This window comes from Manis pentadactyla, chromosome 1 (genome assembly GCF_030020395.1).
Source record: "Manis pentadactyla isolate mManPen7 chromosome 1, mManPen7.hap1, whole genome shotgun sequence".
NCBI lineage: Eukaryota > Metazoa > Chordata > Mammalia > Pholidota > Manidae > Manis > Manis pentadactyla.
Window position 1 is genome coordinate 177,693,598 of NC_080019.1, and position 14,323 is coordinate 177,707,920.

The 14,323-nt window shown below is 40.0% G+C and overlaps 1 protein-coding gene across 4 annotated transcripts in view; it reads right to left on the minus strand.

Annotated features, from left to right (window-relative positions):
* The window catches only part of HSPBAP1 (HSPB1 associated protein 1), a 73,032-nt gene that overhangs the window by 16,174 nt on the left and 42,535 nt on the right, over positions 1 to 14,323 (minus strand). For all 4 annotated transcript variants that reach the window (XR_005024441.2, XM_036883488.2, XM_036883490.2 and 1 more), the window contains exons 4-6: positions 7,084 to 7,220; positions 3,958 to 4,129; positions 1,415 to 1,498 (exon numbers count right to left, since the gene is read on the minus strand). Coding sequence is in view for 3 of the 4 variants with exons in the window: in XM_036883488.2 (XP_036739383.2) it covers positions 1,415 to 1,498; positions 3,958 to 4,129; positions 7,084 to 7,220 (393 nt within the window). In the remaining variant the exon portion in view is untranslated. The remainder of the gene's footprint in view (positions 1 to 1,414; positions 1,499 to 3,957; positions 4,130 to 7,083; positions 7,221 to 14,323) is intronic.

A 14,323-nucleotide genomic window follows, 5' to 3' on the forward strand; every position in this document is an offset into this window, starting at 1 on the left:
CCATTCTTGATATAATGGCTCTTCCTGCTTTTCATAGCAATCTATTTTTAAACACTTCCCATGTGCTAGGCACTGTATTAGATGCTTATGAATATTCTGCTCAATGTTTAGCCCAGTTTAAACCTCACAATCACCCTACTGAAGTGGGTACAATTATAATTCCCTGTTCTACCAGTGAGGAGACTTAGGTTTGATGAGATTAAGTAGCCATCTAGGTTAGCTACAAAGGCGTAACTGTAACTTAAATCAGCATAATTCCAAAGTCTACAAACAAAATAGTGAAGAATCTGGGGAAAAAAAATTCTTATAAAAAACACTGTTTTAAAAACCAGAAGTTTCTGAGCCTAGACAATAAAAGATTAATTGGACACATGGCAGGTATCCTCAAATACATTTTTTAAAAATTCTGTATAGTTTCAGAAACAACGGGTATAGGTACAAGTAGGCAGACAAAAGCTCCACTGTTTCACAACTTTACAAGCTACTTTGGAAGGTGAAGCATCTGTCAAGACTACTACAGATGAGACTCTGGGGGTGGGAGAGGAAGCGGACTCCACGGCCTGTGCCTTGGCATTCGCTCCGACTCCGATCCAGCATACTGCAAGCAGGACTTCTAACTGCGAATCTACTGATCTCCTCTAACTTCTCACCTAAACCTAAGGGCTAGAACTATCCTCTGGGCCCACATAACACAGCTTCCTGTTACCGATTCCTTATACTCCACCTATGCCAAAGCCCCTTCCACTACCAACGGTGAAACTGAAGGGGCATGCAGCAGCCAAGAAGAGGTGAGAGATGGAATCAAGACTGTGGGTGCAGGAGAGCATAGGTATAATGAAGACCTCACACTGAGGGGAAACTTGAGCTGTACTGGGCAGCCATTTTAATTGGCAAGTAAGAGCAGGCAACCAGGACTGAGCACAGCATATTGGAGGGCAAAGGCCTCTGGAAGAAATGAAATGATAAAAACCTAGCACTGAATGACTCTACTTTGAGGAAATGTATAGGCCAGGGCTGAGAATTCTGCAATTAGTAATAAGGACTCTGAACGAAGAAACAGTTATGTCCAGCCCAGGTGGGATGGGATGGGACTGGCAAAGTGGGAGACATATGGCAGATGCGGGCCAGGCCCAACACAATCCTCCTAACAGCACTATTCAAGGGAGAGGACCCTGTACTCCAACATCAAGACCCACTGTGTGCACTTTAAAGAAAGAGAATGGCATGTCATTGAAAACCATATTTCTAACCTAAATATCCATCAACAGGGCATAGAATACATAAATTATAGCATATCAAACCAAAGTAATACTGGAGCTTTGGTTAACATTAATCACAAAGTTTTACAGACAGGCTTTGTGTATCTTAAAAGCAGGATTACATTTATTTAATAAATAAGTAAAGGGAAGCATACCAGCTCGATCCATGAGTTTATACTGACGGTGACTGGATCAATGGATTCTACATAATGCCACCAATGTCTGGGAACAAACAGAACCTGAGAAACCAAACAGAAAACAGTTAGCATAAGAATAAGACATTTTGTTTTTATGTCAGAAACAGATAGTAATTGAAGCTGCTAGGTAAAAAAAGAAATATGAAAGGATATAGTAATGTTGTTGTAGGGAAAAAAAACCCCACGATCTTCTTATTCCTTTTTTTATTGACAAGTTTACCATGTTCTACAAAGGATATTACCAGCTTCTTTAATCTCTGCTCTTCTGAATCCCAGACCTTTCTGTCTGCATTTAATCTTAGTAAAGGATTCTGAGATTCTAACTTTCCCTCCTTTCCACTAAAAAACAGTTACCTGCATTCTGAGAAAGAGCATAGGTAAAAATATAGGATATGGTTTCTGTGTTCTCACAGTCTAAAATCTATCCAATAAAAAAATAATGTATAGAAAGGGGGCAGGGGCAACCTGGGTGGAGAAGTATGATTTACGCCAGGGCTTGGCGAGAACTTGGACAAGAGAAAAGAATGAGGACATGCCAGGAGGGAGAAGTGGCACAGGCAAAGGGTGTGGGCCTGGTGAAGGACAGCAAGTAGTGAGTCTTACAGAACAAGTAATGAGAGATAAGGTGGGAGAATTAGGTTAGGGCCAGTGGAAGGCCTGACTTCAGAATAAACATCTGGATTTTATCCTATAGGCATCTGCTAAGAAATTCTGAGTAAGGGGATGGCTAAAACAGTGACATTATGAGAGAGTCTGGGAAGGACAGGAGATTCTTGTAATGGTCTACTCCTTAAATGTTAAGATCTAAATAGGAAGGAAGGTATAGTGAACAAAAGCAACAGGCAGAGTCAAGAAGGATCATCTCTGTCCAGACTCAGTATGAGATTTCCTATGGAAGGCTGAGAAGAGCAAATGGGATAATCCAAAGCTTTTGGGCTTTGAATTAGAAAACTGGTGGCACTTGCTATGAACAAGGTGGAGCTGGGAGATGGGAAGAGAGCTCCTTTTAGGAGAACTGAACACTAAAAAGAGTCATAGGATTTAGACATTGGGAGGTCATGAATGTCCTATCAACATGTGTTTTCAGTAAAGTGGTAAGACAGGGGGCCAGCTGTTGGTGGCTTAAGGAATGAGCAGGATATGCAATAAATAGAGGCGCTCATTCAAATTTGGCTACTAAAATATAAGAAAAAATGAATTAGCAACCACTTCACATCAACTAGAATGGCAATAATAACAATAATAATAATGGAAAATAACAAGTGTTAGGATGTGAAGGAACTGGACCCCTCACACATTGCTCGTGGAAATGTGAAATGGTGTAGCTGTTGTGGAAAACAGTTTGGCAGCTCCTCAAAAAGTGAAAAACAGCTATCATATGACCCAGCAATTTCACTCCTAGACATATGCCCAAGAGAACTGAAAACATGTCCTCACAAAAACGTATACATGAATGTTCATAGCAGCATTATTCATAATAGCCAAAAAGCAGAAATAACCCAAATGCCCATTAATAGATGAATGGATAAACAAAATGTATATCCATACAAACGAATACATTTAGCTATAAAGAGGAATGAAGTACTGGTAAGATTCCACAGAATGGCTGAACCTTGACACATAATGTGAAAGAAGCCAGACACACAGGCCATACACTAATATGTGCTCTTGTATGAAATGTCCAGAATCAGTCAATCTGTAGAGAGATGAAATAGATGAGCGGTTGTCAGGAGCTGGTGGGGGGGCGCATAGGTGGACAGGGAGAGATTGCTAATGAGTCGAAGCAACTGGGCACATGAAATTGTTTGAGCTGGAATACTCCAGGGTGAAGGAAGTGGGAAAAGAGCCAGTGAGAAGGGAGCCAAGGGAAACAGGCAGGGGGAAAGGATAATCACGGGAGTAAAACTCCACAAGAGACTAAGAAAACTTCTCAAACTATTAATAAGCTATCAGACAGAAAATGCCAATGTTGTAAAGGTGATTTTCCCCAGTGTGCAGCAGCACTAGGCACAATATCTTTGGAAATCTTTCAGAGACAGTCATTTATATTGTCCATTCTCGCTTAAAAGCACATCAGTCTTGGTTCGCTGTACCTCTGTGGGCCCACCACCTGGATGCCTGCCAGCCTGCGTTTATGTGCCTGGGTTCTGGCACAGGCGAACAGATATTGACTGTGAATAAATGTTCCAGAGATGCTCAAACACCCAGGCCTGACACTGTCTTCTCCTAAGTGTGGCTGGGGGTTCGTGTTCCTCCAAAGTCCATTCTCCTGTTCACCAGCAGGAGGAGCTGCGTTCCCTCCTCCCTCTCCTTCCCTTGCCCGGTGAAGCTGAGAAGTGTGTATCTGTGGCCTACACCTGGGGAGCTACCTTTCAATAGCTAGGCAGCAAGGAAGGAAACCATTCTCACTTGTACTGGTGGCTGCATGGCATGAGGGCTTGAGAGAAGTTACAGCAGGGGTGTCCACTGACAGGTCATCAGTGTTTCAAAGACTCCGTTACCTGTCCTGGGCTCAGCGTAACCATGTGTCTTCGAGCTTTCCAGAACTGGGGAAAACGTTTTAAATCAGGATTGACAACATTGACTTTACTGAACACACTGGATTCTTCGTAAGGGATTCTAGTTGGATAAAGGAAAGGAGTATCTTCAGGAGGAAAAAGATGCCATCTTTTCCTAAGTAAAAAAATAAGATACAAGTTAGTACTTTGAACTTGAGATAAAACATTTAAGAAGGCAGCAGCTAAGTGTTCCGTTTTACTCATTTCATTTAATCGATAAAGGAATACAGGAGCAATCTCAGAGTCATCTGGCCCATCTCTCTCTCTCTCTCACTCAGTGCCGGAGTCTTCTCTGCAGACACCTGGTGGACATAGGGCAGCAACAACTGGATACCTCGTGATGCCCCTTTGCAGAATCTAGTTTGTCAGATCATTCTTTCTTATCTCAAATCAAAGTCTGCCTCCTCTAGTTTCTATCCCTGACGCTAGAGCTATGCGGAATAACTCCTCCCCTTTCAAATATCTGTACTCTTATCTTATGCAGAGCAACCACCATCAAAAAGGTTCTATCCATCAAAAGGTTTCCAGACATCTCCCTGTTTGGGTTATAAATTGCTTCAGTTAAACATTTATTAACTCATTAGGGAAGAGAAATGAACAAATGATGGCACCTAACTAAAAAGTAGTATAATATAGGAATTTTCAAAAAGAGAAACCTATAAAATGGTTCAGTCATTTAAAAACTTTTTGAGAAACGGAGGTGATCTTAAATCATAAAATGCTACACACGTCCACACTTTGAGCCAACAGAGGAAGGACATCTGCAGCAAAGGAGGGAGAAGTGTGAAAAAGGAAGAGACACAGATAGGCAGAAATACAGATGAGGAAGCAAGGAGAAGGAGCAAGAAAACCTCCTAGTTCTGGGAAGAGCCCTGAAGCCCTCCACTGACCCCTGCAGTTTCAGTGGGGTCATCATGTCCTTGTAAAACAGGGAAGCACTTGGCCGCTATTTTCAAACTAAGAAGGCTTATTTTGCCTTAGAGATGATAAAGCTGCTCCATTCGACTGTGACTAGCTGTGGAGAAGTTTCAGCATTTAATATGTTTAGAAAGTTAGACCTGGAAGGACTTCCCAGAGATTATCTACTTTCATTTTCAAAGCAGCGCAAGAGGGAGCCAGTGCTTGCTCAGTGTCACTCACTGGGCTACTGGTTCGTGGGGGGCCCAGAACTAGGTCACAGATCTCCTGACCTCTCCAGGTTCCAGTTCCACCTCTGTACCAGAGCTGTGTTTCCCGAAGAAGAGCCATATGAAAACCATCCCATACTGTTTGCTTGGCTTGGTTTAAAATGTAATTTATATGCATCCTTCTTTTGTTCATCAGAAATGGTGGGCAATCACCATGTCATCCCCTGCTTACAGTTCTGCCTGCTGAAGGAGCAGAGAATAAGCAGTATTTGACTGGAAGTCAAGACCCTCAGGCTCCAACCTGCTTTTCCTGCCTGATCCCTCTGTCTCCAATGCACAACTTACATGGCACAGCTCACAAGGTTCTCTGTACACCCCATGCTTTCCTGGGGCTCTGCTCTTGCTGGCGTCTCTGCTCCTCCCTGTTGTTTGAACATTCACCCATCCTTCCATGCCCATCACAAATGGCAGCTCCTCTCTGAAATCTCCCCTAACCTTTCCAACAGGAATGCTCCCTTCTCCTTTTCTGTTCCACAGCCCTATGAAACCTTCAAAAAAAAAAAAAAAATTGAGCTGGAAAAACACTGCCAAAAAGAAATACCTAGGTTCTTCCTATGATATAAAATTAATATAGCTTTATTTTAACTTTGTAATAGAGCATATTTTCTGGCCTTATATATCTCTGAAGTAATAGAATAAGTATCAGTAAATATTCATTAGTATCCTGCTGTGGCAGGTACCGTGTGTTTCAGTGGGAGGGAGGTTGAATGAGTAAGACCCTCTGTCCTAGGAGAGCTTAGAGGCAGGCAAGCCCACAGGGAGCCCTGGCACAAGGCAGAATGCTTTTCCAGCTCAATTTCTTTTGCTTATTTCCCAATTCAAAACACATGGAAAGCAGCTATTCAAATGAGGCCTTCTCTCACCAAGTTTAAGGTTCAGACTGTTAACTCCATAAGGGCACACTTGACTGGTGCTGCATCCACAGCACATAGTAAGTACCTGAGACATTCTGGGTCCTTTAATGAAGACTTGATAAATCAAGGAATGGACTATCTTATACCATTTTATAGTTTTCAAATTATTTCACATGTAAAATCTATTCACATACTTATTATTTCTCTTGGATCCACTCATAATCCTTTTCATGTCTAAAGGGTCTGAGAACTTAGACCCATTTCTGCTTTTCCCTCTGTGCTGTCCTGTAAATGTCCCAAAAGGCCAGGAGAGGCCATTGTTAATTAGGGGGAAATAAGGCTGCATGTACTACATTCTGAGTACATCCTCCAAGTGGCAAAAACACTGATACTCTCATATAACCCCTGGAACCAGGGACTATCAGAAGTGTTACCTGACCTAGACTTGTATCTCTTCGGGTCCACAGGCAGATGGAGACGTAACTGCCCTAAGGCAGTAAGATGCTGCATTGCGTCTACATGTCTGCTTTTGTCTACATGCAGACACAAACAAAACTTAGGGTTGAAAGGGGATGTAAATACCATCTGGTCCAGGAGCTCTCAAACCAGGCTCCCTGGTCTCCCCTCAGGGGCCGGAAGGTAGCAGCAAAGCCTCTTCCTTTCCACAAACTGCTTGGCTCTTATTTATTATTACTACTACAAAGGTGGACTTTTATGTAACAGAGCTAAGCAGACAACTGTCTGGCTGAACTGAGCGTGGAATCCTGGAGTTCTAGGATCAGCTTTCTGAAAGTAAGTAACCCTGAAAATGGCTCAGACACCAACATGGAAACTACCACTTAACGGTTCCTCTTATTTCACAAAGGAGGAAACTGAACCACAGGTTAAAACATCTGCCCTGGTCATAAGGGCAGGCAGACAGGATGGAGCTGGGACTAACCCTCAGGGTTCTGCTGCCCATCCGATACTCATTCCTCTTCCTGTGCAACACACACCACACACACACATATGCATGTGCCTGTGCTTACCTTCCTTGTACCTGGAATACTAAGTTGCAACCATAGGAATCCAGATGACAGGGTGTATGGGCCCCCCTGGAGCCGATCCATAAGGTACTTTCCTGTCCATTTCTTCCAGGAAACCCAAAGTCAGACCACCTCACATCCTGTTTTGAAAATAAAGTTACAGTCCATCAAGAACCGGCCCACTCTACGATATGGTAGCGTTCCACAGCTTCACATGAACATCTGGTTGTTGGCCCTCAGAATATTCTCTTAAAGAAAATGCCATAGATGGAGGAGGTTTGGTTTCCAGAGGAGTCCAAGAAATCTTTTTAACCAATAACATGTGATTTACCTCATTAATAGTAGTTATTCAACAAATACTAATCAGTGTTTACAAGATGCCAGGCAAGGTTCTAAAAGCTTGAGATGAATCAATGAATAAAATAGACAAAAATGCCCACCCAAATGAAACTTATATTTCAGAGGTTGGAAACAGACAATAAATAACATACACAATTATGCTGATATCTAAGGGAAGAGGAACAGTGGCAGCAGGAACAGTGAATGCAATGGAAATAGAAGTATTTTAAGAATCTCTGAAGCTCGACTCAGAAAGCCAGAAACCCATATTCCCTCCAAGCAGTGCAGATATTTCTGGGCATTAAGTAACATACTAACTTTTTGCACTTTAATGATCATGAAGAAGCAGCCTTCTCCTGATTTTAGCAAAGTTATTTAAAACTATAGACGCTGGCAGGAGCCTTAGTTCATACCTACTAAATCAGTCTCTAGGTGGGGGTTACTTTTGAAATACGTATCCATAGATGACTTCTGCTATGCTCCCTAAAGTTATGAACTCTTTCAGTGTAATGAACTTCAAAACAGAGATAGCACAGTGCTCTGGACTTAGCTCTGTATACCTGGTTCTGTGGACAGATCACACCCAAGTCAACTACTGATCCATAAATACCACCTGTTTCAGTAGTTCTCCAATCGGGCTTCCTGGCATCCCCTTAGGGGCCTGAGGCTAGCAGCAGAACCTTTTCCTTTCAACAAACTGTTCTGCTCCTGCTCTATTTTATTTAGGTTTAAAGAAAGGGTGTTCCTACTTTTACATAAAAGTTGGAAAATTACAAATGTGGTTTGACAAACTCAAATCCATGGCAAAGTATGTATAAGCTAGAAAGAAAAAGAACATACTAGTGAACCAGACATGAAGGTTTTACTTTACTTTTTAATAATAAATTCTTCCTATTGAGTTCTAAAAAATAAAATAAAAAGATATTTATGTGTGCAGAACTTGGTCCTAAATGCTGACTTCTTTTATCAGTATCTTCTATCTGTATTTTCTATTGTTAGAGGCAAAACATTAACAGCTGTATTCAAAAAGAAAGAGGACTTTGGAGAAACATTTTGAGGAAGAATAGAAAAGCATTTTCACTTTTGCCTTGAGTGGTAAAAATAGTGGAATATGTGCTCATAACTAATGCTTGTTTCAGAAAGGGGGAGTTTTTGCAATGTCAGCATGATTGTACATGCATAGGGCTCACATGCAACAGCTCTAGGAGGTGGAGAAAATCATGTCCCTTATGAATATAGGCCATAAGCTCCATGCAGGGAGCTTACCTATGTATCCCCAATGCCTAACATAATACCTGGCTCAGAGTTAAGTGCTTAAAACATTGGCTGTCTGGGAGGAAAGAAGAATCTGTTGGTTTATTATGGGTAAGTGGTTTGGGTCAAGAACATTTTTGAGCAACTACAACATACCTGTTATGTCGGAGGGTGTTTGGAATACAAAAATTAATGTAACATGGGCCCACCCTGCATATCTAACAATGGAAGATAGTCTCATAAATGGGCCTTTTCATTATAATATGGCAAGTGCTCTTATAGAAGGCAGAAGATGCTCTAAGATCAAAGGAGGGCTCCTGGTTGAAGCAGGGAGCTTAGGAGAGGTTTCCAATTAACCTGGTCTTTGTTCGCCATTCATGACATCTCAGCTTGGAATTTAACAAAAATGCAGCTGAAAGACTTGCAGTATAAAAACAAAAAATGGGGATTTGCCTAATGAATCTAATAAATGTCAACACCCCTCTCCTCAGAGAAATGCACACACACACAATTTCACATATACTTTGAGGGAGTCGATGGACTGACCCCAGGTAAGACTCTTCTAAAGCACTGCTTCAGAAAGAATCACTGGAGAATTTTATACAGGGTTGGGGATGACTATATGAGAAATGGACAAGAAATTTCCCTGACCTCTTATCTAACACAGCAGTTATTGAAAAAAGAAACATTATTTTGGAATGAGTAGATCAGGGTGACTTAAATTCAGCCTCCGTTGCAGTTAAGTTGGGCTGTGGGACTAAATTCTAACCATTAAGCAGAAATTCTTGGGTGGGACTTTGGGAAGGTTCCTTAAAAAAGAGAGAGATTGCTGGGAGTCCACTTTTGTCCTTCCTCCTTTCTGGAATATAGTTGTGATGGCTATCTTAGAACACAAGATGGCCTTGAGGATGAAGCCATATGCTAAGAAAGATAGAGCAGAAAGACAGGAAGAACCTGGGTTCTTTGGTATGACAAAGCTTCCATTCCAGCCCTGGCCAGGACACCTCCAAACTTTCCTTACATGAGGAAAACAATCACCCTTATGTGTTGTGGGGCAACTTCTTCTAGTCTTGGTTTTCTGTTATAAGCAATAAAGCCTAGCCCAAACCAATTCAGGAGCTTAACCCATGGAACCCTGTCTTTTCCCAACAATCTCATTTTGTCAGAGCCTCTATCTCAGGTATGTAGCAAGGCTAGTCCCAAACCCTGTATCAGAGAAATGTATCCCTGAAGACACCTTGGGGTGAGAGTAGGGAGACTTCTGTGGTACCATTCTTTGAGTATATTACAAATTAGTAGGCTGCCCCAGGCTGGCCTAGAGTACTAACCACCAAGATCAGCATTGTTGCTCCAGGAAAAACAAAACAAAACATGCTGAGTCCAAACAACTGAGATACAGATTAAATGTGCAGATCATAAGCAATGAAAATGGCAAAAAAAAAAAAAAAAAAAAACCCAAAAGAGAAACAGAGCCAAAAGGTCTAGATAGTCAACTGTTTAATTAAAGGGTAAGACCGTCGTTATTATGGAAGTGCTAATACAGGGCTGCAGTAATTTAGTAGTCCATGAGATATGCCATTAGTTCTAGAAGAAAACAGTATCACATCTTACCCCAGTACTTAAAGGAATTAACCAGGACTAATACCTCAATTAACCAACAGAATTCAGTCCTGCTTTTTCATCTTCCCCCACCTCTAACCTCAATGGTTTCCTATCAGCCCTGATTCCCAGCCTCTTCCCAGAATCTATCTGGGACACTTACCTGCATTTGAAAGATGCCTGAGAGAAATGGAATGGAAATAATACATTTACATTACACTGTTTCAAGATAAGACCAAGTATAGGACAGAGTCTGACCAGAATGAGCATATAAGAAAATTCATTGTTCACTGATAGTTGGAAATGGTTGGCCAATGAAAATGAACTTTGTTTATAACACAAAAGTAAGGCAGGTACTCAAAGAACATTGCTTCTCTCTCACTTACCAACTTTACATTTCCCTGTATGGCCCCGGAAGATGACTGGTTAGCCAGAGACGGGTAAGATTCCTCAAGGGAGGAACAACCTAAGACAGGTACAGTCGCAGGGGGGCCATCAGGTGAGAAATTGGGGATCAACAGAGGGGAGGCTTAGAACCTCACCCCCCCTGTTTTGAGAGAAATCTGCATCCGTGGATGTTTTGTTGCCCTTATCTCGCTTGGATTAATACTTAGTCTAAAGGCACACACCTGATCATCTACATTTGCCCTCTTACAGCACTAAATTGTTTTCTACCTTTATCTTGCATCTACCTACCACTTCAGCATTTTATTAAAAAAAAACACAATAATAATAATAAGGGAGAAATGTGGGATTCACATATAAATCAAGTATAAAAATCAAATGAATAATCGTATCTGACTTGATTGTTTATAGTTCATGATGCATGATCAAAACCGAAAGTTTCTGTGATATGACTGCCCTTGCACTGTTCACCATGTAAGAACTTATTCACTATGTAAGAACTTGTTCACCATGTAAGAACTTGTTCGTTATGCTTCAGAAGATTGGAGACTGTTGAGAATTAGGCTTGGGGTTGATTAATGACTGTGCATTGAGTCCCCTATACAGAATTTTATTGTTGTTAACAACCATTTGATCAATAAATATGAGAGATGCCCTCTCAAAAAATAAATAAATAAATAAATAAAAGTAAGGCAAGTACTTTATTTTCCTTCTTTCTTTGGATGGCCCTGCCTTGTCATGGTGTTCTGAACTATGTAATTTATAAATAATGACGGTTTTATTTCTTATGTATATAGAGGGATCAGATTTCTCAAATAAAAAATCAGGATACAAGGGATGACAAAGCTTTATTGTGCCACTTGTGAAGATAAGAGTTAGTTTAGGATATACTGCTTGAATACCAATATAATGGAATATTTAGAAGCAATGTTTTTCCATTGCCTCATTTTCTTTCTAAATTAATTTTATTGAGGTAAAATTTATTTACAATAAAATGCATCCAGTTTAGAGTACAGCTAACAAGTTTGTCAAATGTATACACCAGTGTAACCACCACCATGATCAAGATATAGAATAATATATACTTCCATTGAACCGAGGAGATGAAAGACCTGTACTCTGACAACTAAAAATGTCCATATCGTCCAAGCCATCTACAGATTCAATGCAGTCCCTACCAAAATACCAATGGCATTTTTCACAGAACTAGAACAAAGAATCCTAAAATTTGTGTGGAAGCAGAAAAGACCCTGAAGAGCCCAAGCAATTCTGAGAAAGAGCAAAACTGGAGGTATCATGACCCCAACCCCTGATTTCAAAGTACACTACAAAGCTATAGTAATCAAAACAGTATGGTACTGGCATGAAAACAGATACATAGATCAATGGAATAGAATGCCTAGGGGAAAAACCCACTCGTATATGGCCAATTAACCTATGACAAAGGGGAAAAGATTGTCTCTTCAATAAACGGTGTTGGGAACACTGGACAACTAAATTCAAAAGAATGAAACCGGACCACAATTACTACACCATATACAGAAACAAATTAAAAATGGATTAAAGGCTTGAATGTAAGACCTGAAACCACAAAACTCCTAGAAGAAAGCAGGCAGTAAAGCTCTATGACACCAGTGTTAGCAATTTTTTTTTTTTTGGACCAGTGTTGTCAGCCCAGGGCAACAAAGGCTAAAATAAACAAATGGGATTACACCAAACTAAAAAGCTTTTGCACAGTGAAGGAAGCCATCAACAAAATGAAACGGCAACCTAGTGATTTGGGAGAATATTTTGCAAATCATACATCTGACAAGGGGTTAATATCTAAACTACATAAAGAATTTACACAACTTCATATCAAAAATAACTCGATTAAAAAATGGGCAGAGGACTTGAAAAGACATTTTTTCCAAAGAAGACATACAGATGGCCAACAGGCACATGAAAAGATGCTCGACATCACTATCTACCAGGGAAATACAAATCAAAAACCACAATCACCTCACACATATTAGACTGGCTATAATCAAAAAGAAAAAAATTTAACAAGTGTTGGCAAGGACGTCGAGAGAAGGGAACCCTTCTGTACACTGTTGGTGGGAATGTAAACTGGTACAGTCACTACAGAGGTTCCTCAAAAAATTTGAAAAACTACCATATGATCCAGCAAGTCTACTTCTGGGTTTCTGAAGAAAATGAAAACACCAATTGGAAGAGATATATGCTCTCCTATATTCACTGCAGCATTATTTACAATAGCCAAGATATAGAAGCAACCTAAGTGTCCATATTTAGGTGAAGATAGGTGAATGGATAAAGAAGATGTGGTACATATGCACAATGGAGTATTACTCAGATAAAAAAAATGAAATCTTACCATTTGCAACAACATAGATGGACCTAAAGGGTCTTATGTTAAATGAGATAAGTCAAACAGAAAAAGACAAATGCTGTATGATTTCACTTATAGGTGAAATCTAAAAACAAAACAAGCAACAAACAAACAAAACAGAAACAGACTCATAGATAGAAGAAACTGTTGGTTACCTGAGTTGGGAGGGGTGGGGTGGGGGTCAGGTGGAACAGATTAAGATGATTAAGAGGTATAAAATCTCCAGTTATAAAATAAATAAGCCATAGGTATGTAATGTAGAGCACAGGAAATATAGCTAATAATATTTTAAAAACTTGTAGGATAACAGATGGTAAACTAGATTTATCATGGAGATCATTTCATAATGTTTAAAAATATCAAATAACTATGATGTACACCTGAAACTAATAGGCTATTGTATATCAATCATGCTTCAATAATTTAAAAAAAAAAAACTTCCACTACCACAGACTGCCATGCAGTCAATCTGCCTGCCTCTACCCTCAGCCCCAAGGAACTACTGATCTACTTTCTGTTATCACAATATTTTGAAACTGGATTCGTTTAGGTAGACATAACAGCAAGAGAATCCGTTTTGAAAACTGCTTAATTAAAAATGTTCAAAGCACTTTAAATAATTATGCACAATATTCTAAAACTATTATAACCATTTAAGTGATAAAATAATGTCAGAAAAAGTATCAAACTCTCGTAGCACATTTTATACTCTTCTATCTTAAGGTTTGGTTTCAGCATTCAACTTTAACGTCCCATGGGAGCCAAGCCTTTTATTTTATTCCAGTTAGCATCTCCAGTATCTAACACAGTGAGCATAACAAATGCTAATTTTTGGATTTACTGATCTAGGTAACTAGAACTATTTATGCTGAACCTGAGTAGCTCCTAAGCCTGTTCAAATGAACAAGTTAAATAACTGTTGCAGAACAAAACACTATTTAAAAAATTTGGTATAAGTAACCAAATCTTCCATCATTTTATAGCTTTAACAACAACAACAAAAAACCTGAGGAAAAACTGGTAAGATGCTTATGATATAGAATGGGAGCTTTTTTTTAGCCTACTATGAAAACCAACTACCAAAAGACTAATCCATTCTTAAGTTGCTTAGTTCTTAAAGATGGTATATTTTGAGTTGGGGTGTTCTCAGAGTGAAGATTCAGAACAAGCTAGTCTAAACTCGAGGCTCTGAGAACCCAACTCAAAACTACTTGTTCTTTTACCTATCCCATGCTGCTTGGGCAATGTGGGTCA